Source organism: Wolffia australiana, chromosome 12 (genome assembly GCF_029677425.1).
Source record: "Wolffia australiana isolate 7733 chromosome 12, ASM2967742v1".
In the NCBI taxonomy this organism is placed as follows: domain Eukaryota; kingdom Viridiplantae; phylum Streptophyta; class Magnoliopsida; order Alismatales; family Araceae; genus Wolffia; species Wolffia australiana.
The window spans coordinates 403731-428658 of NC_135846.1; the positions used below are offsets into that span (position 1 = coordinate 403731).

The 24928-nt window shown below is 42.1% G+C and overlaps 2 protein-coding genes across 11 annotated transcripts; one reads left to right on the forward strand and one right to left on the reverse strand.

The window, feature by feature from the left end:
- The first annotated feature begins 355 nt into the window (after positions 1-355).
- LOC144710555 (lysine-specific demethylase JMJ26-like) lies at positions 356-8627 on the forward strand. Of its 9 annotated transcripts, none has more exons than XR_013583320.1 (13): positions 356-571; positions 1189-1298; positions 1476-1575; positions 1760-1892; positions 1993-2053; positions 2469-3177; positions 4681-5010; positions 5994-6269; positions 7256-7328; positions 7419-7504; positions 7605-7724; positions 7820-7948; positions 8285-8627. XR_013583320.1 is itself a non-coding variant. In XM_078584362.1 (13 exons), exons 1-12 carry the CDS (start codon positions 422-424, stop codon positions 7721-7723), a joined length of 2082 nt encoding a protein of 693 aa, XP_078440488.1. In that variant the 5' UTR covers positions 356-421; the 3' UTR covers position 7724; positions 8285-8627. The 9 variants fall into 9 exon arrangements, 7 of the variants coding, with proteins under 7 accessions (XP_078440488.1, XP_078440489.1, XP_078440490.1 ...); XM_078584362.1 differs by lacking the exon at positions 7820-7948 and having other exon boundaries at positions 7605-7616; positions 7682-7724; XM_078584363.1 differs by lacking the exon at positions 8285-8627 and having other exon boundaries at positions 7605-7616; positions 7682-7724; positions 7820-7942.
- Positions 8628-11581: 2954 nt separating this feature from the next.
- Positions 11582-23295, reverse strand: LOC144710557 (putrescine-binding periplasmic protein-like protein). 2 transcript variants are annotated; one of them, XM_078584369.1, is made up of 7 exons: positions 22802-23295; positions 22443-22606; positions 22122-22370; positions 21174-21308; positions 20664-20846; positions 12960-13121; positions 11582-12019 (listed from the first exon to the last, which is right to left on the reverse strand). In XM_078584369.1, exons 1-7 carry the CDS (start codon positions 23130-23132, stop codon positions 11618-11620), a joined length of 1626 nt encoding a protein of 541 aa, XP_078440495.1. In that variant the 5' UTR covers positions 23133-23295; the 3' UTR covers positions 11582-11617. The 2 variants fall into 2 exon arrangements, with proteins under 2 accessions (XP_078440495.1, XP_078440494.1); XM_078584368.1 differs by having other exon boundaries at positions 22443-22612.
- Between the last annotated feature and the right edge of the window lie 1633 nt (positions 23296-24928).

A 24928-nucleotide genomic window follows, 5' to 3' on the forward strand; every position in this document is an offset into this window, starting at 1 on the left:
TTATCCTATCTAGATTTAAACTTAGCTGTTAATTCTCATAACCACTATAGGGGTATGTGTTCAATTATTACTTTCTGCTAAATAGGACGAAGGCAGTTCACAGCCACAGCTCTTATTAAGCTGAAGAGAGTCAATTGACACTTTCAATGTCCAATACTTTTTTAATGAACATACAGGTTTAATCAAATCTTAGTGATTAAAATAGTTGATTTACAATTAACAAATATAACAGAATTTGTGAGACAATGGTTGGAGGAAAGGAATAAATATATCTAAAAGGATTAATGCGGGTAGGCAGGTTAATATTATATTCCTCTTAAACGATTCATGGCCAAAAGAGGAGTCAATATATTTGCAAAATCTGTATAGTTGAAGTTTAATTGACGCGAACTATGCCCAGAACTGCTCTTTGAATCAACCAATGGACCCTTGTTCTTCGACAAGTGATGCAATTCGCATCAAAGAGTATGGGAGGGACAATGGTTGCCTCTCGGAGACTGAACGTTCGCGAGGATTTATTAGAGAAGATTTCAAGAGAAAGAGATCTCGGAAGGAGGCAACGGGGAAGAAGGTTTGCGCCAAATTTGATTCTTTTACATTCGGGTCAAGAGTTTTTTTGTGCCGCAGTTGGAAAATCATTTTGGGTTTGCGCCATTTTGTTTTTTTTTCTACTGATTTGGAACAGGAATTTTGCTCCGGTGTCAGAGTCATGTTTAGGGTTTGTCGCCATTTTTTTCTTTTTAATTGGATCAAGAGTTGTTGATCGGCTTCATTATCTGTTCTCTGTTATCTTTATATTTGATTAATTTGTCAATTTTATTTGGTTCAAGAGTTTCTGTTCCGCTTCAGTTTCTGATTTGGGTTATCGTTATCTTTGATTTTAGCGATTATTTTATTTGGATCCATAAATTTTGCTCGGATTCAGTCTATTTCTTTGGTTATCTTTGTCTTTGTTAATTTTTTAATTTCATTTCGATCAAGTCTTTTTGTTCCTCATTAGCTTCTGATTTGTGTTATATTTTTCTTTCATCAATTTGTTAATTTATTTCATTAATTTTCTTCTCCGCCGTTTTCTTCATTAATTTATTTCATTAATTTGAGTATTGCTTTGAGTTTTCTTCATATTTCATGTTTTTTTGGGTAAAAGTTTTTTCCCATTGTTTGAATCTTGCTTTGGTTTTTCTTCAGGTTGGTGCAACATCATGTCACCAGTGTCGGCGTAGCCGCGAGGATGTGAGAGTTATACACTGTGGCAAGTGCCAGAAGCGGCGTTACTGCGTTGAATGTATACGCCATTGGTGAGTGCTCATCGATGTATCCTCTCTTCTCGCATTACTTTATTAAAATATACTGTTCGATCATGTTCTTCTTTCTGGTTACTGTGTTTAATTTATTTTTCCCAGAATTGGGCTCAATATTGATTAAATTAATTAATAGATTGGCTAGATATTAATTAATTTTCTTTAAATTTTAAGGTATCCTCGCGAATCAGAGGCCATGATTGCTGCTGTTTGCCCGTTCTGCCGCGGAAACTGTAATTGCACTAGTTGTCTCAGGAACGCTAAACAGATCAAGGTTGAACCATAAAAACCATAAAAATTATCTCTCAAACTTGAACCATAAAAATTATCGTGTTTCCTTTCTCTTGCTTCTTTTTATGCGTTTACTGTGTTATTCTCCTATTTAATACTGTCCCGTAACTCTCAAAAAGCAAGAATGACTCAACATCTTAGGTTCCTTTGCTCCAATATGTGCGCAGAAGCGGTGGGATGACTGCAGCCGTGCTCTGAAGATGAAGTATGATTGCTATATCCTGCGTTCTCTGTTGCCCGTTTTGAGAAACCTCTGCAAGGATCAGACAGCGGAGAAGTTAGTAGAGGCTAGGATTCAAGGTGCACACTAGGCGGATGCAATTGAGTCTTACTGATCATTGTTTCTCCTTATCCTATAACTGCTAAAACTGTTCTATAAATTTCACAATTGTGTTGTTAGGAGTGCCTGCATCCAGTCTAAGAATGAAAGCCAGCAGCTCCAGCGGTGAACGTGTATTTTGGTTTGTCCGCCTTCTTCCATTTAATGAATCTGAAGATGAATCTTATGAAATAAATGAAGGCGCCCCAGGATGACTGTGATGCAGCTGATGCATCTTGTCATTCATTTCCACCAGGATGGCTATCACTAGGACACATCCCAAACAATTTTCCGATCATCATCCATTGGCAGATGATGACTTGGGCATTCTTCGCTCATCATCCATGGATGAAGATGACAATAACTAGATGGGTTATGATGATTATGAAATCTAGTGTTTTTCTTGAAACCTAAAATGTCATCATGTGAACTAGATATCTAACCTGTAATCTCAGCGACCCTTACTTTGTTTTATGGTGGATATTATATTTCATTCCTCTGTTACATGGATGTCATAGAGATGGTTTTAAATGTCCTTTGATCATTTTTTATTGTAGTAATAACTGCAGAACTTCTATCGTTGATCTACATCGAAGCTGCTCACAGTGCTCTTACGATCTCTGTCTAAGCTGCTGCCACGAGATTCGTGAGGGTAATCTTCAAGGCAACTGCCGCGTGGTGAACCTGCATTACTCAAATAGAGGAGTTCAATACATGCATGGAGATGGAGAAGACAATGTGATAGACTTTAAAGAAAATATCATTGATGTGGAAGATAAACTTCCAGGATGGAGAGCAGATAAATATGGGATAATTCCCTGCCCGCCAGAGGAGCTGGGGGGCTGTAATAAAAGATGCCTTGAGCTTAAGCATCTTTACCCTGCGGGCTGGGTGGAAAAATTAGAAGAAAAAGCTGCCGAGATGGTTCGACTTTATGGTAAACCTGAAGAAAAAGATGAAGTTTATTCCCGAGATTCCGAGTGCTGTTCTCCCACTAATGGCATCAAAAATTTAAGAAAGGCCGCCTGCAGGAGTGATTCAAAAGATAACTATTTGTACTGTCCGCATTCTTCTGATGTAAACATAGATGGCCTAGAGCACTTCCAGAGGCATTGGAAAAAAGGAGAGCCTGTAATTGTTCGAGGAATTCTTGAAGCTACGACTGGACTGAGTTGGGAACCAACAGTAATGTGGCGTATATTCAAAGGGAACAAAGTTTCAAAGCTATCTCAAGTGAAAGCCATTGATTGCCTTTCTTGCTGTGAGGTTAACTCTTCGATATGCTATTTACATTAAGTTTCCTATTCTCCGTCAATGAGTGTTGGGTTTGTGTCAAATAATATGTGATTCCTTGCTCTTTTGACATTGTGGTGTTCCCTTTCCACTTTCATGAAGAACCTGAATTCTATTTTCTCGCTTGTTTCCAGATTATGGTACTACCTACAGGTGAGGTGGTCCGGTTTCAAAACATGACATCTTACAGAAATGTTTTGAATAGTGTGTGTTATGATCTCTAGTCTCTGCCAATGGAAAGTCCAACATCTTCCCTAGTTTAGTTCCCTTTAAATGCATGGGTTATTACAAAATTGGCTGGGAGATTTCCCTGGAGGGTGTTCAGCTGTCCAACTGGGGTTTGCAACCATTGTTCTTCTACCTCTCGCTCTATCTATCTCAATGAAGACATTCCCAAAGTCAACATCAATGGTATGAGAGCAACTACTAAGCCCTTTGAATGATCTCAGGATCATGAAGTTGTTTAACCAAAAACTCTGTGCCATTGCAGAAAATCAATGTGTGGCATTGGGAAATCATTGTCCACCCAGGCCTGCTGTGCCGAGCCTTCCCAAAAAGCATGAAAGTAGCCAAGAGTTGTGCCCTGCTGCATCGATCAATGTCAACCCAGCCCAGCCTGCCATGTCCCAGGCCTACACAACCCAACCTGAAATCCCAGCTTTGGTTTGGGCCTTGTTCAATGGGTTTCAAACCTGCTCTTGAACCTGCGATGCAGCCCATGGTTTACCCGCAGTTTGATTTGATGTGCAACGGCTGTCGAGAGCGGGGTCCAACAGCAGTCTAGCCCGCAGCTTAACCATAGTCCAACTGTGGGCCAGTCCTGTGTAGTGCAATGGACCAGCAGTGGGCCAGCCCTGGGATCAGCACCCGGCCAACTCTGGGTCTAACCATGGGCAGGCTTAAGTCCCCCACACCGTGCGACTCAAGGAGTACTCTTGGAGCATGGAGCAAAGGCCAGTGAGAGGCCCTCCTCATCTTCTTGATGGGCCTGCCTTGTTTTTTGTGCGGTGGCAAGATACGCTGGGGGAACCGAGCTATCTGTCAGACTCTCGCAGTCAAGGGGAGTATTAACATGAGCCCTTGAAATACTTTTCAAAAAAAAAACATGAGCCCTTGAAATACACGAAGCCTGTCCCTAATGAGAGCAGATGAGAAGTTGCGGTTGAATTGTCTGAGAGATCTTTCTGAAGGGAGTTAAGGCCTTGAGCAGAGTCAGTATCCATTTTTCTCCTTTATTCTTCCAAGATCATTCTCAATGGAGACCTTCCCAAGCTCCTCATCAGATTCTTAGGTCATGATTTGTCTAAATATATTGTTTTAATAGGGGGTTTATTCACCATATGAACATTTTGCTGTTGTACCACATTAAACAGATCGTGGCAGCCTCCATCCTGTTCACACGATGTGGTCATTATTAGTCTTCTACTCCTCTAACGTTATGCAGTTCTGATGTGTTTTTCTTCTCCAAAACTTCAGGTAGAAATCAGTGGCCAGGATTTTTTCAGGGGTTACGAGGAGGGGAGAATGTACAAGAATCTGTGGCCGGAGATGCTGAAGTTGAAAGATTGGCCACCCTTTGATCGTTTTGAAGAGGTTCTGCCACGTCACGCTGATGAGTTCATTGGCGCCCTTCCATTTGGTGAGTACACAGATCCAAGATCGGGGCCTCTGAACATCGCAGTGAAGCTTCCAAAGGAAGCAGTGAGACCTGATCTTGGTCCCAAAACATATATTGCATATGGGGCCATAGAAGAGCTTGGAAGAGGTGATTCGGTGACCAAGCTTCATTGTGACGTCTCAGATGCGGTATGACTTTATCAAGAAAGTATCCTCATGTTCTCTGTCTACCTTACATTTCTTTTTACAAGGCCTGCAAATCCAACTGTCAGATAGCTAATGTGACTCTCTATCCTTTTCACCAACCAATGTCCCTATGAAAAGAGCAGGTATCAAGCTGATGAATATCTCTTATGTTCAGAAAATAATATATCTAAACTTTCAAGAAGAAATATATATCTAAAAGTTTCTTTCTTTTCCTTCTTCTGAAATACCAGCTTTGCTCTATCCCTCACTCTTTCTCTCTCTTCCCTCTCTCTCTTTATTTATCTGTCTCTTTCTTTCCCTCTCCGTGTCTTTCTTTCCCTCTCTCTCTTCCTCTCTCTCTCTCTCTCTCTCTCTCTCTCTCTCTCTCTCTCTCTCTCTCTTTCTCTCCATCACTTTCTCTCTCCCTCACTCTCTCACTCTCCCTTTTTCACTCTGTATCTCTTCCCTCTTCTTCTCTCTCCTTCTTTCGCTCAATAAATATTATCTATGTATCTTCATCTCTCTTTAAAAATAATGAAACATCAATATTTGTTGATCGTTAATCTCCCTTTTTACATGCTGATGTTGAGTCCAGAGATTAGGGTTACGGTTGAGAGAAAGATTGAAAGAGAAAAAAACATTCTATCATTCCCATCTTAGGTCTTTCCATACTTATGGGATTACAAGTGGGCCCACGTTATTGGGCCTATTGAATTACAACTAATTAGAAGGGCAAAGAAAGAAGAACAAACAGAAATAAAAGATAAGAGACACTTACGAGTAACAATATTCTGTAAACGAGTTCATAAAGTCATGAGCACCCCTAAGGTGTCATTCCCATATTCCTCTCCCTCTCTCTCTAACATCAGCTACCCTGACAATTCTCAGTTTGGTTCAATAAGAGGAACACTTGGATGTTATTTAATACTTTTTATGTTTCTTCAGACACCCATCTCTATTTAACAGCTTTGATTGATCAATTTCAGGTGAATGTCTTGATGCATACTTCAGAGGTCTCTTTCTCGCCAGAGCAGACTATTGCTGTTAGGAAATTGAAGCAAAAACACCAAGCTCAAGCCCAAAGAGAGCTCTTCGATTATCGTAAGCCAAAAGAAGACCTACCGTCTTCCGTGGCCGATGATGGCAAACTTGGTGGTGCTCTGTGGGACATCTTCCGTAGGGAAGATGTTCCCAAGCTGAAGGCCTATCTTAAGAAGTATTCAAAGGAATTCAGGCATATATATTGCTCCCCAGTCACCCAGGTATCTTGTGTCATGTCCATTCTTAGGCACTATCTCTCTCTTTATTCTTTGACATTGTCTCATTTCCATCTCAATCCTTCAGATTTGGAGCCCCTGTTTATCGTGAGGGAAATGGAGCAAGAGAAAGATTTGGACTAGGGGGAGGGATGAAGATGAGAGAAGAAGAAACAAAAAGTGGAGAAAAAGATGAGAGGGAGCTAGAGGGACAAAGTAGAAATCTTTTCCTGATGAGATTGGATACATCTGACCAGAATGCTTCAATATTTCTTCTTTCTCTTTGCGGGAAAAGTTAGAGAGAGGCTGTGGGCTAGAATGAAGAGATTTATAGAGATAGAGGGAGAGAGGAAAATGAAAAGAGGATGAAAGATAAAAGAGCGAAAAGAAAGGGTGAGAGAGAGTTCCAGGAATCCCTCTCAGGATTCGTGGACAATGATAAATTAGTCGTCACTGTCATCCCTAAATTTAGTCATTGGCATCGTCATCCAAGAGTGACTTGGATGAATGACGATGAGGACAGATTCAACTGAAAGATGACAGTGACGATGATGGCTCTTGGAAACCAGATGGCAATGACTTGAGTAAATGGTGTATCTTAGCTTGGAGATTGATGGATAGTGATGATGAAAATGATGAGATGTCATGGCAATTGGATGACGATGACCTGATTAAATGCACTCCCTTGGAATCTTGATGATGATTCATTGTCGTTGTTATCATCATTGAAGTGTGGCTTGCACAAATGACTATGAACGATGATGGATTCAACAGATGGATGCTGATGATAATGATGTCTCTAGAAACTAGATGACAATCACGATGAATGATGGCATGATTAAATGCTTTATTTCAGCTTGGAAATCAGTGGATGACAATGGCGAGAATAGTTATGGCTCTTGGAAACGCAACACAATGAGGATCACATTCATCATCATCATCATGACCTGTCTTTTCCGCTCTGATATTTTTTTCTATATTTTCCCATTCAGATTTTCAACCCAATCCATGATGAGACATTCTATCTAACCACGGAACACAAGAAGAGGCTCAAAGATGAATTTGGTGAGTGTACTATCTTGAGTCCCTTGTCTTCCCAGATAGGATAGTCTTTTCAGGCAATTCGATCGTATGACTCTGAATTTTTTTTTCAAGGGATTGAACCCTGGTCATTTGAGCAGAAGATCGGGGAAGCAGTCTTCATCCCTGTTGGATGTCCCCATCAAGTAAGAAATTTAAAGGTGAAAGTGTTCTCGGACTTGTGATTTCCTTTTCAAATATGATGGTTGATTTTGAAGCTCTATCTGATTTGGGCTCTTTTATATATTTTTCGGATTGCAGTCATGCACAAAGGTAGCCCTTGATTTTGTGTCCCCTGAGAATGTGGAAGAGTGCATTCGTTTGACGAATGATTTCAGGTTGCTGCCAAGGAATCACAGGTCAAAGGAAGACAAAATTGAGGTTAGACTCATCTGAGACGCATTTCAACTTAGGATGAGAGGAAGAGAGAGAAATAGAGACAATTCAATGGCCCTCTTTCCCTTCAATTCTTTCAGGTGGAACAAAGTCGGTGGAGAGAGATTTAAACTAAAGGCAGAGAGAATTTAGTTTTCTTTTTTTTGACGGTGGAACTTTAGTGTGGGAGCCTTTTTTATGGAGCAAAGATTACCTTCTTTCCTTAGAAGGTAAAGCTGTTATACAAAAGTTTTTTATGGGACAAAGATAATTGAGAAAGAGGCAGGATATAGAAAATTAGATACCCTTCATTCTTTCGAAGGTGGAAACTTCTATTTTGGACAAGTTCAGAAACGAGAGAGAAAGAGAGACTTCATAGCCAATGAGTTAGATTTATTTCCTTGGAGGTAGAACGTGTTTTCAACTTGCTATCTCTCGCGATTCAGCTTTGACAGAGGAATTTTTTTATCTTTTCAGCCAAAACTTGATTTTGTAGCTTTGGTTGACTCTCGGGATGAGATTCTATTCTTCCCACATTGATGTGAATTTTTTTCTCAATTAACCAGGTTAAGAAGATGGTTCTCCATGCCATCAATCAGGCTGTGAGGGATCTGCAACGCCTCTGATTGATCATCATGTCTTCTTGGGATTAAGTTTAAATCAACACAGCATCACCTCCTCATTTCTGATTAGAGTCAGTTTTGAGGACCTTTGCAGAATTTTGGCAATTTAGTTTTGTCTGGAAGATGGATCATAGGGCACGTGGACGACGAGGAATTCCACGGGAGATAAATCTAACAAGGTTGAAGCAAATTCGTGGTTGGTGGCTTCTTTTGCCACTCTCCAATCTTGTAACTGTTGTACTCACAATTTATTCATCCATTGGTTCTCTCACAATTTATTCTCTCCTGCTCCATCCGTCTCGCTTAACTTGTTCTCTCTTTCTCTTTCTCTCCTACTTCATCACAATTTATACTCTCTCATTCTCTCTTTCCAACTCCATCACTCTCTCTTTGCTCACTTGCTCTCTCTTTTTCTCCAACTTCATCTCTCTCTTCGATCGCTCTCTCATTCTCTCTCCTACTTCATGTCTCTCTCTCCTACTCCATCCCTCTCTCTTCACTCGCTCTCTCTTTCTCTCTCTCCTACTCCATCCCTCACTCTTCACTCTGATAGGATCCTAAGGGTAGTTTTGGCATGTTAGCCCACAGGGCATTTCAGTCAGTTAACTATCATCGTATTTCCTTTAAATAGGGATGCCATCCTTTAGGAGGGTAGCCAGGAAGAAGAAGAATGAAGTATTGTTCTTGTTTCCCCTCTCCTCGTCTAGGTTTTGTCTCTCTCTCTCTCTCTCTCCCTCAATGATCCCCGGCCCTCGTGATTGTCTCTACCTCACCGTGTCTTCAGGCGGCTCGTCCTCGGCTGATCCCTACCCCCCTATGTTCGGCCTCCTCTCGGATCCTTCATGTTTCACCTCTCCATCCCGATAACTTCTACCTCGCCTCGTCCTCTACCCACCTTCCGATACGAACCTAGATCAAGATTTGTATCACACTCTCACTCTCATACTTCACTCCATTCTCTTCACTCTCACTTTATATCTCATACTACATCTTCCTCTATCTTCACTCTCACTTTCTCTATATCTCATACTCCACTCTCTCTATCTTTCACCCCATGATATGCTCTTTACAAGAAGAATTATGATAGGATCATTGATCTAGGCTCATATCGGAAGGATGGTGGAAGGTGACGAGAGGTAGAAGTTCTCGGGGTAGAGAGGTGAACGGGAATGGTGGAGGGCGGGCCGAGCAGAGAGGGTAGGGATCGGCCGGGGGCGAGCTGCATGGAGATGCGGTGAGGAAGAGAGGATGTCGAGAATGGGGATCGTAGAGGGAGAGAGGGAAACCAGGCCTAGACGAGGAGGGAGACAAGGCAATACTTCATTCTTCTTCTTTCTTGGCTGCCCTCCTAAAGGGAGGGCATCCCTATTTAAAGGGAAATACATAACAGCAAATGACTAGAACGCCCCTGTGGGCTAACATGACTAAACTACCCCTAGGATCCTACCAAATTAGCCACCCAGAACACATGTGAGAGTCCTCGCACATGTGAACCAGTTTAAAATAAGAGGTTACCTACGCGGGAGAGGGAGCGGGCATTTTTCTTGGAAGTCTACCATTATCGGAAGGCCAGCAGAGCGCCGAAGGCTGGAGCAGCGGAGGGACCATCTGCGGCTGGAGGAGACCCGCCCATCGAAGGCAGTCCATCTTCTGTTCTTCTCTCTTTGTTTAGTTTTGATTTGATGAACTACTACTCTTGAATGGAATATCTTGGATTTACCTATTGAAGTATATGATCTGGATACATGATTGTATCAACCCCCATCTCTCTACTCTTCTGATCTCTCTCTTTCATACTACATCCCTCTCTCTCTTCATTCTCTCTTTCTCTCTCTCATTCTCCATCTTTCTCCCGCCTCACTCTCTTTCTCTCACACACTGCTTCCCTCTCTCTTGTATCTCTCTCTATCTCTCATTCTCCATCCCTCTTTCTCTTCACTCTCTCTTTCGCTTCGCTCTCTCTTTCTCTCTCATACTCCATCTCTCTCTCTTCCTCTTTCTCGCTCTCATACTCCATCCTTCTTTCTCTCCACTCTCTCTCTCTTACTTCATCCCTCTCTCTCTCCCTCTTTCACACTCTTATTCTCCATCCTTCCTCTCCCTATATTCCATCCTTCTTTTTCTCCATTCTCTCTTCCTCTCTTATACTCCATCCCTCTATATCTTCCTCTTTCTCACTCTCATACTCCATCCTTTCTCTTCACTCTCTTTCTCTCTCTCATACTCCATCCCTCTCTCTCTCACTCTTTCTCACTCTCATACTCCATCCCTCTTTCTCTCCACTCTCTTTCTCTCTCTAATACTCCATCTCTCTCTCTCTTCATCATTTCTCTCTCTCATACTCCATCCCTCTCTCTCTCACTCTTTCTCACTCTCATACTCCATCCCTCTTTCTCTCCACTCTCTTTCTCTCTCTAATACTCCATCTCTCTCTCTTCATCATTTCTCTCTCTCATACTCCATCCCTCACTCTCTCACTCTCATACTCCATCCCTCTTTCTCTCCACTCTCTCTTTCTCTCTCTAATGCTCCATCCCTCTCTCTCCATCCTTTCTCTCCCTATACTCCATCCCTTCCTCTCTCTCTGTTCTATCATTTTCTCTTTTCATTCTGACTCTCTTTCTCTCTCTCTTACTCCATCCCTCTCTATCTCTCTTCATTCTTGTCTTTTTTTCTTTCTCTCATACTCCATCCCTCTTTCTCTCTTCATTCTGTCTCTCTTTCTCTCTCTCATACTCCATCCTTCTCTCTCTCTCTTCATTTTGTCTCTCTTTTATCTCTCATACTCCATCTCTATCTCTCTTATATCTGTTTATCTTTCTCTGATACTCCATCCCTCTCTCTCATTCTGTCACTCTTTCTCTCTCTTCATTCTGTCTCTCTTTCTCAGATCTTCCATCCCTCTCTTCATTCTGTCTCTCTTTCTCAGATCTTCCATCCCTCTCTTCATTCTGTCTCTCTTTCTCAGATATTCCATCCCTCTCTTCATTACGTCTCTCTCTCTCTCTCCATATTCTGTCTCTCTTTCTCAGATACTCCATCCCTTTCTCTCTTCCTCTTTCTCACTCTCATACTCCATCCCTCTCTATCTCTTCTTCTTTCTTACTATCTGTCTATCTATCTATCAAACTATCTCTTTGACCCTCTCTCAATGAGTCTCCCGTGTATCTCTCTGTCTCCTTTCTGCTTTTTTCCCTCTGTTTGTTAAATTTTCCCTCTCTTCCAATTAAGCATGATACATTAGGAAACAGAAGAAGATAGAACCACAATTAGACATCAACCTGTTCTAGCCTTCCTCCCAGGGAACAATGACAAAATCCCTCCAAACCAACCGCGCCCACTCTTCACCATGCCCGCAACCAGACTCTGATGAACTGCCAAAGATGACTCCGCCAGGGGGCCAAGGAACTCACACTTCTTCAAAATTTCTGGTGGCGGCCCCCCGTCGACCAGATTCGAGTCAAGCTCCGGCTGCCCGGGGTTGACTTTGTGAGACGAGACTGAGACTGCACCGTCAAAAGTCAACGGAAACGCCCCCGGGATGACCCCTTGCTGGTACGGGGCAGCGCGTGCCGCCTGCAAGCAAAATTCCAGCCACTGATGGACCATTGGAGAAGGACCTCTGACCCGGCCCCCAGCCTTTTCTTCATTCGGAAACCTGGTTGTTGCCGGGATTGCCTGTAAATTTTGAGAGAGGCAGTTTCCAGACATTAGAACCCTGAGCATTAGACTTTTTCGGAGAATTTTATTGAGGATCTTGAATTGTTTGAAATCCCTGACAAAGAATTTTGGATATACTTGAAATGATTTGCAACCAAAAATAAATAGTTTTTCATAAATGTAGGAAACTGTTTTTATTCTGCTATTCTACCTATAAGTTCTTGAAGAGACAGTACTTAAGAATGAGAAACTCAGAATTTAGAGTAAATCTGAGAATTATATTCATTATTTTGTGAATTATTTAGGTCTCACAAGCCAAGTTTGGCAAGAAAGAACCCAATAGCATTAATATGATGGACATGCCCAAGAAGCTTTGCTAGAAAATTAAGCTTGTCTTATGACAAATTAAAAATGCATTGATTTTGGATCTTGGAATGTAACACGGTTGAATGGAAAACATAAAATAAAAATAGATAAAACGCTTAAGATCCCCACTGAAGACTATATCCCTCTGTTATTTTACTTCTCACTGCTTATTACTGCCACCAAATCCCAACAAAAACTTACCCATCAACACTTCTTAGCACTAAGGTGTTGTAACACCTTAAAATGAAAAAAAGAAAAGAAGAACACCAATACAATAAATGGTTCCGAGGCAATAACACTAGAATCCTAAGACCAACTAGCAACTGGTAATTTTTTAGGGGAACCAATGTGAACACATTAAAGAAACTCCAAAGTGATATTTTTTCCGAAGAAAAAAACGGCGGACAAAGATTCAGCAAATTTAGCAGGTAAAACTTCCAGGATAGTAAAAAAACAGATCCAAACACCTAATATTTAGATCTGACCATCAAAAGAAGCAACCCAGAAAAAGATAATGTTAAATAAATTGCTTTATAATAAGATTAAGGAGAAGTTGATGAGAAAACACAGATATGAGAGAAGATTAACTCACCCAAAGATCTGCCCATAAACTTGTTCCAGACTCTGGGGCAATCACAGCAACATCAGTCTGGCGGCGGGCAATGGGGAGGATGTCACTGCTCCACCCAACTGCAACCCAGGCATCGGCTGTGGCAAAGGCCTTGAGGTAGCTGCTGCTGTCGAATAGGCGTACCTGATTAAAGAGACAACAAGTCCAGGAGTAAGTATATGAGAAACACGATAAAAGAAAATCATGTTAGCAAAACAACAAATTTAAACACGGCATAAGTAGGGGAAAGAGATGGAAAGAGAGTGGAAAGGAATAGAAAGAAAGAAAGAAATAGAGAAAAATGACTGTGATCGAGATCGAGAGAGAGATAGAGAGAGATAAAAAGACATAAGATATAAAGAGAGGAATAACACAGAGTGTGGGAGAGAAGAAAAGAGACAGAAAAGAGGATAAAAATAGAGAGGGATAGAGGGAGAGAGAGAAAAAGGAAAAAAGAGAGAGAAATAGAGAGAAAGACAGAGGAGAGATAGAGAGAACAAAAGCAAGAGAAAGAGAAATAGAGAGAGAGAAAGAGAGAGGAGAGAGAGGAGAGAGAAGGGGAGAGAGTAACACAACAGAAAGCAAAATCCAGAAAAATTAGAGAACGAAAGAGATTGAGAGAGGGACAAAAGAAAAAGAGAGCTACAAAGACAAATGATGGATAGAAAAAGAAGAGAGATAGGAAGAGAGAGAAAGAAAGAGAGCAAGAGACAGAGAGAGAAAGAAAGAAAGGAGTGAAAGAAAACCAGGGCTTTGCCGGCCCCAAGAATGTGATAAGCATTTCAGTCGAGCTTATCAGAGAAGACGGTTCAAAAGAGCGGGAACCATTACGACAAAAGGCAACTGAAGCGCCACCCATCGGTTATAAAATAATACGCAGGGGCAAAGGGGGGATAGTGGTATTTTTCTCTTCGTCTGAGGCCTGTGCGGCGCAGGAGCTGGAGCAATCGGAGGGAGCTTCCCCGCGGCCAGTTGAGGGAACTAAGGATCTCATTTCCTTTCAATTCTCTTCTATTTCGAACACTTGTCAAGATTTGTCTCGTCGATCGTCAGTGGAAAAGTTATCTTCTTGATTTGGTATGCTGCGACTGTCTGGCCGATGGTGTTACTTCTACGAGTATAACTAGTATCAGAGCCATCTCTGATCCGCGGCCTCCATCATCGATGAGCAAAAGCCAGAGCACGAAGCAAATTACAATGATCCAGCTCCAGTTGCTGATGTACTGTGGTATGAAACTCCAAAATAGCTTCAGGGGAAGCGGGAAGAGCGTCCCTTCTGGGTAAGAGTAGCGTCCTCTGGCGCAGGGAAGAACATCTGCAGTGCAGTCGGAGCGGAAGGTGAGTAAGGAGCCAGCGACTGAGGGTTCGATAGGGAGATGAGAGAGAGAGAGAGAGAGAGAGACTCATGATGATTCTAGCTGCCTTTCTTCTTTCTCCTGTTGGACTTGCGGGTTGCAGATGCTTCTTGCGGGTTGCCGACGCTCGTAAATGCGGCCTGGTATCATATCATATTGACACAAATCTTGTGGCAACTCTCTCTGTTGAATTTCAAGATCGAGGGTCACGCCGCCTCGACGTCCAGCACTGCCACGGCAACCAATACAACTGGCATGCGTTACGGTTGCGTACCAGTTGACTGTGAGAACCCGATAGAAGTCAAACCAACCTTCCGGAAAGGAGATATGCCGATTTTTTCTGGAGAACAGGCGCAAGGATGGGTCAACTGCGTCGAGAGGTTTTCTTTGTCAATGTCTTGCAAGATTCCCAACACTTAACCTTATTTCCTTCCATTTGGAGGGATCAGCTCAGGCTTGGTTTATCTGTGCTGAAGAACAATTTGGTTTTGAGAATTGGTTAGATTTCAAGCGCCAGTTTGAACGCCGCTATGGGTTTTCGTCAAGTTCTCTCCATTAAAAACTATTTAATTCGCGTCAGACGGGAATTGTCTCTGAGTATCGTGCTGAGTTTGAGCTACTCCTGGCTTATCTACCTCCACGTGATCCGGACTTTCTGGAAACTGCATATGAACGGGCTCAAGCCAGAAATTCGTGCAGAAGTCCCAAAGTATCGACCATTCGACATTCAACAAGTGTTGGACGTCTCCATCGGGGCCAAATCAAATCTTATGGTAATGTGGCAAACATGGCCAACAAATCAGAACGATTCAATCATGACACTCTCCAAACAAACACGCCCTAGACTATTTCAGGCGAGCACCATTTCAACTCCTTGGTCGTATCAACACAACAAGTCAGGTGCCACACTCATGACAGAAAAGGCCCGCCCTACAGTTGTGGAAAAGACCGCCAAAAAACTTTCAGGACCACCAAGAAAGAAGATTATGATGCTCACAGATGAGGAGTTTAATTGAAGGAAAGTGAAGGGACTTTGTTATCACTGCAATTCCAGGCCTTGGTGTCCAAGTTGGGCATGATTAACATCTATACCCAACTTGAGGGGGGGTGTTAGATCATCACGGCCCAGTTAGGGCTAATTTTACTAACTTATGGGCCTGAGGCCATGTACGTGTAATAGACTAATCCTAGGGATCTAATGGAAAAACTAACCTAAAATGGATTTAAATAAAGGCCCAACGAGGGCCCATTAACGGCCCACTAAGGACCCATTAAGGGTCCAATAGTGAGGGGCCCATTTAGGGAATATATTAGGTCCATTAAGGACCTAATATATGCTGGGCCTGATTTATATCAGGCCCAGCCTCCAACAGCTATAAATATAGCTGTTGGAAGTCCTTTTTGAAAAAGGGATCTCTTCTGCAGTTTTTTCCAACGGTCAGTTTTTGACCGTTGGACAAAAGCATTAACCTCTCTCTCTCTCTGTGAAAATTTGTATAAAAGGGGCATCTGTTCAGTAATAAAGATCAGTTTATTTTGCCCCAATTTCTCTGTCTCTTCTCCACATTCTCAATTCTCTCTGCAGTCCACAATCTCATCTTTTCCTTCAATTTATTACACAAACGGATGATACGCCTATTCTGGAAGGGTCGTATGTGTGGTCCACCTACCTCCAAGTCCCAACGGCTCCTTGAAGGTTTGTGGAGAACTATGGAATCAACCTCTCATTATCCTTATTGACTGCGGGGCATCGCATAATTTAATTCACATGAGGGTGGTTCAGGATTTTCACATTCCCATTGAGGGATCAATGCGCTTCGAACTCATTTTAGGCGATGGATCCATCAGGAGGGCGATGGGACTGTGCATGGACATTCCACTTACAATTCAGGGTTTAAGTTTTATTCAGGATTTTATCCCTTCGAACCTGGGGAATATTGATATCATCCTGGGCATTCAGTGGTTGAAAACGCTGGGATGGTTTTCTTGCAATTATGACCAGCTGATGATCAAAATCTTGCGGGACTACCAGATATTTACAATCCAAGCAGACCAGACCTTAAACCCCACCAAGATCTTTCCACGACAACCCCGGCGGGCTCATCAGGATTGGCTCAAATCGTTGGAAGTTATTACCCAGGTCAACAAAAAGCACACCCAGCAATCAATTGAGGTATCTTCTATTATTTCTAATCCATGTCTTACAGTCTTACAAGAAAGTTCCCCACAAGTTTTTGATGTTCCCCCAAACTTACCACCTCAACGAGCCATAGACCATAAGATACATTTGATTCCAGGGTCGCATCCCATCAATGTAAGGCCTTATCGGTACTCACATCAGCATAAAAACATTCTAGAAGGTCTGATACAGGAATTGCTTGACAAGAGGATCATCCAACATTCTAATAGTCCCTTCTCCAGTCTGGCATTACTCGTCAAAAAGAAAGACAGAAGCCGGCGAATGTGCATAGACTTCCGGGCACTTAATAGAATCACCATTCCCAACTGGTTTCCAATCCAATTGTAGAGGAGTTATTAGAAGAACTGAATGGAATGACGATTTTTTCCAAGCTAGATTTACGCTCAGGATATTACCAGATCAGAATGGATCCAGCAGATGTTCACAAAACAGCTTTCAAGACACATCAAGGGAATTATGAGTTTAATGTTATGCCTTTTGGACTGTCAAATGCGAGAGCCACCTTTCAAGCTTTAATGAATTCTATATTTTAACAGTTCCTCCGAAATTTTATTTTGGTTTTCTTTGACGACATCCTAGTCTATTGAAAAACTGAAGAGGAGCATCACACCCATCTATCCAGAGTCTTTCAAGTATTAACTGACAATCAGCTCCAGATAAATGTTCAGAAATGTAATGTTTTCCTTCCTCAGCTGGAATTTCTCGGACATCAGATTTCGGCCGGAGGTGTAGCCACGTCCCCCTCCAAGGTTGATGCCATTAATCAGTGGCCGACTCCTAAAACAGTAAAACAACTCCGAGGCTTCTTGGGATTAGCAAGTTGCTATCGAAGATTTGTACCTCAATTTGCAGCCTTGGCACAGCCCTTGACAAATCTTCTTCAATAGAATTCGTTCCACTGGTCCGAAGATGCTAATCTTTCTTTCCACATGTTAAAATCAGCATTATCTTCGACACCTATTCTAGCACTTCCATATTTTTCACTACCCTATTGATATAGACCAAGATGTCAATAGATCAAATCTGAATATGTTCTCGACAAATGCCTTTCTAATAGGAATGAGTTTTCAAACGAAAATATAAGGACGAATATCGGGCGCTCAGGACGGCCCTCCTTCCTCTGGAGATGCTCCTTCCAGATCTTCCGGATTCTTCAGCAACGCTCCCTCCGATCAGCAGTTGTTGGCTCCCTCTCCCAGCTCCTCGGACATCTCCTCCACGACGAGCTCCTCCCTCCGGTCACCGTCGAGATCTGCCCCCTCAGCTGCTTCGGCCTTCCGACTAACCGTCGACTGATTTCAAGAAATGACTAAAAAAAAGGATGCCTCGTCTGGGATAGCTGCCCTTATTTATAGGGATTGGCGCTTCCCACTTATTGAGTCCACACTCAGGTCAATGCATATGGTCATTAGGGCGTTGACCAGCCCTATGCCTGTTCCTTCTCTTGTATTTCTCAGCATAGAACTTATCACCTATACAATTGAGACGGATGCCTCGGGAAGTGGAATTGGAGCTGTCCTACTGCAACATTCTAAACCAATCGCATATTTTAGTCAAGTACTTCTGCCAGCATCTCGCTTTAAGTCTGCTTATGAAAGAGAATTTCTATCCGTGGTTCGCGCCATTGACAAGTGGAAACATTATTTACTCTTTCAAAAGTTCTTTATCTATACAGGTCACTTTAGTCTCAAGTTTCTAATTGATCATAAAGAGGTTCCGCTCCAGTATCACAGGAGGATGATCAAATTAATGGGGTTCCATTTTGAAATTCAGTTCAAATCTGGGAAGAAAAACATGGTGGCTGACGCCCTCTCTCGATCCGTGGAAAGCGCAGAAGAACAAGTCTCTGCAATTCTGGTTAGTCATTAAAGAGATAGGCCAATAATTGATCGGGAGATCTCATCTGACACTACACTATCACAAATCAAGGAATACTGTGTGTCGGTTCCTTCTAAATATCCATTTTAATCCATACAGCAAGGACTCCTCTGCTAGAAGGGCCGTATAGTGTTAATCCCAAATTCGTTAATTTCCTCTCTTGTCCACGACTTCCATAATTCCAAAATCGGTGGGCATGGAGGATTTCATTGCACTTATAATCGCATCTCACAACAAGTCTTTTGGACAGGTATGTGTAAAGTTATTAAGGAATATGTAGACAAGTGTGACATTTACCAAAGACATAAGTCGTCTTCTCTCATGCCAGCAGGCCTACTTCAGCCATTTCCTATTCCTAGTCAGATCTGGGAAGATAGAAGTATGGATTTTATTGAAGGGCTACATAAATTTGACGGCTACGATTCCATTTTGGTTGTTGTTGATTGTCTGAGTAAGTACTGTCATTACATACCTGTCAAGCATCATTTTTCAGCAGAAGTCATTGCCAACCTATTTGTTAAAGAAATTGTACGTCTCCATGGCACCCCAAACTCCATTGTATCAGATCATGGTCGACTCTTTATCAGCCATTTCTGGAAAGAATTGCATAAGTTACAAGGCACTCTCTTGTTACTCAGCTCATTTTACCATCCAGAGACGGATGGAAAAACTGAAGTCACTAACCGTGGTCTTGAGTGTTATTTATGTTGTTTTGCTCATTTTACCATCCAGTGGGTGAAGTATCTTCCATGGGCTGAATATAATTACAACGCCTATTTCCATACCTCCATTTGCATGTTTCCTTTTGAAGCAATTTATGGGCGTGACCCCCCCTCCCTCTTACGCTACGCATCACCTGCTTCTCCAGTATATGCTGTCGATAGAGATGTCATCTTGCCAGCCCTTCAGACACATCTTGCCAAGGCAAAATGTCAGATGAAGCTTCAAGCCGATAGACACTGCAGAGATATCCAATTTGCCAAGGGAGAATCGGTCTATCTAAAAATTTGTTCCAATTGAGTGAAACCCTAGCTAAGCGACCTAATGAAAAACTCAGCCGAAAATGTTTGACCCCTACAAAATCCTTAAGAAAATTGGACCCGTTGCTTATCACCTTGACTTCCACCTTCGTCTTCAATCCACCCCGTCTTCCATGTCTCCAAATAAAGCGTGCCTTAGACCCTACTATTCAAGCTGCTCCTATTCCTCCATTTTTATCTGACAATTATGAGTGGCAGGTTATGTTGAAAAATATGCGCTACATTAGTCCAAGCCCAAAGACATCAGTCCAAGCCCAAAGAAAATAGCCCAAATTCCAGAGGAGCTCTATCATGCCCACTAGAAGAAAATATCTGGCGATAGTGGGGCCCACCACAAAAGCTAACGGCTAGTAAGAATTAGCCGTTGGGTGGCTGCCCAGGCAGCTGCTATAAGTATTGGATGCAGATCGTTTTTATGTATACTTTTTGAGTGAAATAATATTTTTTCTTTTCACCTTCTCTTCACTTCTGTACTTCGGTGATCTTCAGTATTACTGACAGGTTACACCAGAAGCTATTCTCACTTCCAGAGTCACCCCAGCCGGCCTCTCCCTTTTAATCAAGTGGAAGGGACTACCCTCTTATGACGCGACGTGGGAAGATGCACTCAACATCGCCAAAAGCTTCCCAGATTTCAGGCTTGAGGACAAGCTTCATCTCAGTGGGGGGAGTATTGATAAGCAATTCAGTCGAGCTTATCAGAGAAGACGGTTCAAAAGAGCGGGACCCGTCGCAACAAACGGAAACTGAAGCACCACCCATCGGTTATAAAATAATGCGCAGGGGCAAAGGGGGGAGACTGGTATTTTTCTCTTCGTCTGAGGCCTGTGCGGTGCAGGAGCTGGAGCAGTCGGAGGGAGCTTCCCCGCGTCAAAAGGGGGAGAGTGGTATTTCACTCATTTCCTTTCTATCATCTTTTATTTCTCACACTTGTACAGATTTTTCGCGTCAAATCTTCGGTGGAATAGTTATCTTCTTGATTCGGTATACTGCGACCGTCTGGTCAACGGTGTTACTTCTACCAGTATATCAGAACGGTAGAGTTCTTGTTGACTTCTACATTTTTTAGAAAATTGCTGGAAGGGAATATGGAAGACAAAAACATAAATGATCCTCGAAGAAGCCAGAAAGTTATAACATAATGCAGAATCCAATAGATTTCAATCGATAATATTAAAATCTGGAAAATGAGTGACCGCCAGAACCCTTATACCTGTTTCTGGAGCTCATCAAGTCTCTGTTTGACCGCATCTATGCCACCAGGAATGTCATCGTCAATGTCTCTTATGTTATACGAAGAACCCATAGACTTTAACACTGCGCCCACGACTTCCCTCGGGGAATCAACCATGACCACCTTTCCTCTGAGTTCTGCTCTCCACAGATCATCCCAATCCTACGAGTAATATCCACCATGAAATACAAGGAAAGAGACAGAGGTAGCAAGAGAGAGAAAAAAAAAGACAAATAGAAAGAGACACAACGAGATTAAAAAGGGCGAAGAATAGAAAGATTGCTAGAAAGAGAGAGAGAGAGAGAGAGAGAGAGAGAGAGAGAGAAAGATATAGAAAGCAAGAGAAGAAGAGAGATTGAAAGAGAGAGATAGAGAATCTGATCTTGTGGCCAGTGCATTTGGTGGGGGAAGAGATAATAGATTGTGAGAAGAAAAGCATTTATTTACAACTCAAGAGATAAGGGCATCTCAAAGGAGTGGGTTTAGAACCTTAATTGGAGCAATGTTGTATTTTCTGAACTTATTCTTCTTGTAGGCAATCACCATACAACCCCAGCGATAAGGAACTGCCCAGATCTTCCCACTCTCATCAATCATACCTTTCTCATTCCTGCGCAGGAAAACCTAAAAGGCTATCAGAAATATATCAGCATTTCAAATATAAAAGACTCGGCATCTTATTTTTTTGGAAGACGAAAGTACTCAGTTTCTAACCAAAACTAGATAATGATTTTTCAGTAAGCACTAGTTTTCATAGTTTTAAATTATTTTTCCAACTGACTAGCTTACCCAGACCAAAAATAACAGCATCTTCCCTAATAGAGACCTTGATGTTGGTTTCTACCGTCATCGTCATCGTCGTCCAAGAGGAGAGAAAAAAAGATAAAACAATAAGAACGGCGACATGCCCAGAAGGATTGGCTCAGTCCAATAACTTCTTGACTGCCTAGAAAGGAGTAAGGGATCACATGAGGGTTGGGAGGACAAAGAAAAACTTGCATTTTCAATGGCTTTGCCATCCTAGACATTAAATAAATGATGATGATGATGATAATGATGACTCCTTATTCTCATGGTCATGCTGGACGGCAAGGGAGAGTCTTGAGAGAAAGAGAAAGAGAGTACCATTTAGGAGTAAATTATATCTGTCATCCATCGTCATCGCCATCAGCAGCAGCAGCCGCAGCCTCATTCGTCAATGGCTACGAAGATGATGTGAACAATGATGATGACGAGTCATTACTTTCGTCCATTGGCACAGACGAGTAACAATGACAATGACGATAATGAGAGGCTACCCTTTAAAGGGCTTGAATGTCGATGATGATCACAAGTCATCGTAATCCATAGCCAATTACGTGGGACAACGATAATGACGAGTCATTATCACCGTCTCGTCGTTTTCATCCTAGATGCTTAGCCCAACGTATTAGTTACCTTCCATTTGCTGCTCAGATTTTGAAACCACTCTTGTTCTTCTGCTCCCTGTATCGGCTCTATTAATTTCTCAGCTATGGCATTAGCTAGCCATGAGTCTCCAATAGAGACAACATCCGCCACCATGGCGGATTTCGCCCCAAATCGACCTGTTCTTGAAGCCAAGGCCAGATCAGAAAAAATGGAGTCAAGATCGCTGCGGAATTCTGGGATCAGTTTCATCCTCTTCCCTTGCACTTGAATAAAATCCTGCCAAGATTAACATAAAATTTAATTTTCCCCATGAACAGGGGAAGATAAAGATTTAATAATTTTTCTAACCTTGATCCATGAAGGTGGAAATGAGCCACGGAGAGCTACAATTCTCAGGGGAACTGTCAGAGCGTAAGTCTTGGACTTCCACCTCTCAAATTCCTTCTTCCAGTCCTCATCTTCCACCTCTTCTTCCTTGTTCATCAATCCACTGCTATCTTTCACCTCATTCTCTGCAACTAAAGCGAATTCAAGTTCAGAATCAAGCTCAACAAAAGAAAGTTGAGCATGCCGAGGCACCCCGACTGTAGGCATTGCTCGTTTAATCAAAAAAGAACCCCAGATTTTGAGCTTTTGGAACCCATCCAAAGATTCAATTATCTGATTATGATGATGATAATGAAGGTAAAGATGATAATGATCGAGACCTGATTGAGTGACGAGGGATGAAGTTTGTGAAGTGGGCGAGATGGCATTACAAGCGCGAGAGAGGGGAGCGCTGGCAGCTCCCAAACCGACGAGAAAGAAGATGGCCGGAGCTGCAAAGCGAAGAACTGAAGAAGATAACCGATTGGGCACTCTCTGAAGACTCGATTCCTCGTCGAAATGGTTGGCAGAAGCAGAGATCGAAAACCCATCTCGCTTCAGGAAGATTGCGCGAGAGAAGGAATCCAAACCAGTCATTCGATGTCGGAAATGGAGTTCGAGCGGTGGGTGAAGAGAGGGCCGAGGAGAGGAGACGAGCAGCGGCATGCTCATCCCTTCTTCCTTCCTCGATTGGATTCGGGAACGATTACGCGTCGAATTTGATCTGATTCGCGATCATCCCCTCTTGATTTTGACTGATTTTCTCTCCGATTGTTCAAGCGTTTTCCATTGAATTTACCTAAAAAAAAGTCTGGGTTGTATCATTCAAGCAATCTAGATTATGAACAAGCATAGCTCATTGTTGATGAAGGGTGAGGGATATAGAACAGGGACTTGGACGGGACGATTTTTTCGTCCCGGGACGAAAAAATCATCCCGTCCGAGGATACGAACAAATTTCGGGACAAAAATTCATCTTGGGGACCATCGGACGGGACGGTTTTCATCCCGTGGGACGGAAAAACCGTCCGTTCGGAGGTCTCGGACGATGGACAGACGGATATGGACGAAAAACCGCCGGATTCACATCCGATGGTTGAAATCTCGCCACATGGCCTCGCTGTGACAATTTGCATCAAGGTCCCTGTATCTTTTCGCGCGTACAAACTGACGCCGCTCAGAATTAATTGTACATATGTCCATTTGCATTCTCTCTTCTCCGTATTTTCCTTAAAAACTTAGAAAAATCTATATTAATAAATTAGAAATATAAAATGGGTTTTTTCGTCCTGGACAATTTTTGGGACGAAAATTCGTCCCGGGAGGACTGGATGGGACTAAAAACCAGCCCGGTATGATTGGACGGGACGGTTTTTTTATCGTTGGATGAAAAATCGTCCCATCCTTCGTCCCTGAACTTACTCTGGACGTCAGACGGGATGAAATTCGTCCCGTCCATCGTCCACGTCCGGGACGATCCGGACCTATAGTTAGGGATTGTTTGTTGGAAGCGAAATGAGGAATCATGAGAGCTTCACTTATTGTTGTACTTATACTCGGTCTTATTAATGTCTATTAGTTCCCCCTAACCAAACTTCTAATGTCTCCTATTATAATACAGTATTGTGGTAAATTGGGATATTTACGCTCGTTAGGCATTTACAATATATATACATACATATATGTATATAATTTTCCTCAAAGAAAGGCCATGACAAGACTGGATTAGTCTGCGAGCACAACCCTCAATGATGGTCGTACCCAGAACCATGCTTCTTGCAAATAATAGATTATGAAGCATTTTACATCACTTTGTTGCAAGAAAAATACGTAAATTATGTGTGTAAGTGTGTTTTGAGCAAGAAAATTGTGATATCATTATGTAATAGGTGGTCCACTATCTTGGCAACTTAGGTGAATCCTAGAAGGATCTATTTAGTGGGTCATTCCCCTATATGGCTCAAAACAATGTAGCCTTAATTTCTGAGTGAAATAAGCTTAGTTCGTTCCAGTCAATTTGATTTCTCTAACTCTTTAATTTATCACTATAAGGTGACAGACACTTGGATTCAAACTGCAGTTCATCACTTTTGTTTTGCACCAGTCTCATCTTGACATGAAAACTTCATAGTGATGTGTCCTAGAAGTCAATTTAATGAACCCCATTATCTTGTGATGGGCCAAACGTGAATCTTCTAGAAGCTGGCAATAGTTGCGGAAAATCCCTTAACAAAGTATTATTTTGTCACAATCTATAGACTATATCTACTATTTAAGAGATAAAGATATTTTGTTTTGTAATGTCAAAATCTTCTACGGCCACACAATATTCTATAATAGATTCCACAAGACACAAATTTGAAAGATATTTCTGGTTAGGTGTACTACGTTTCTAATATTATGTTTTATCTTTTAATGTTCTTTTCCAGTTTGTTTAGTTGTATTTTCAAGGGCACTGTCAATATGAA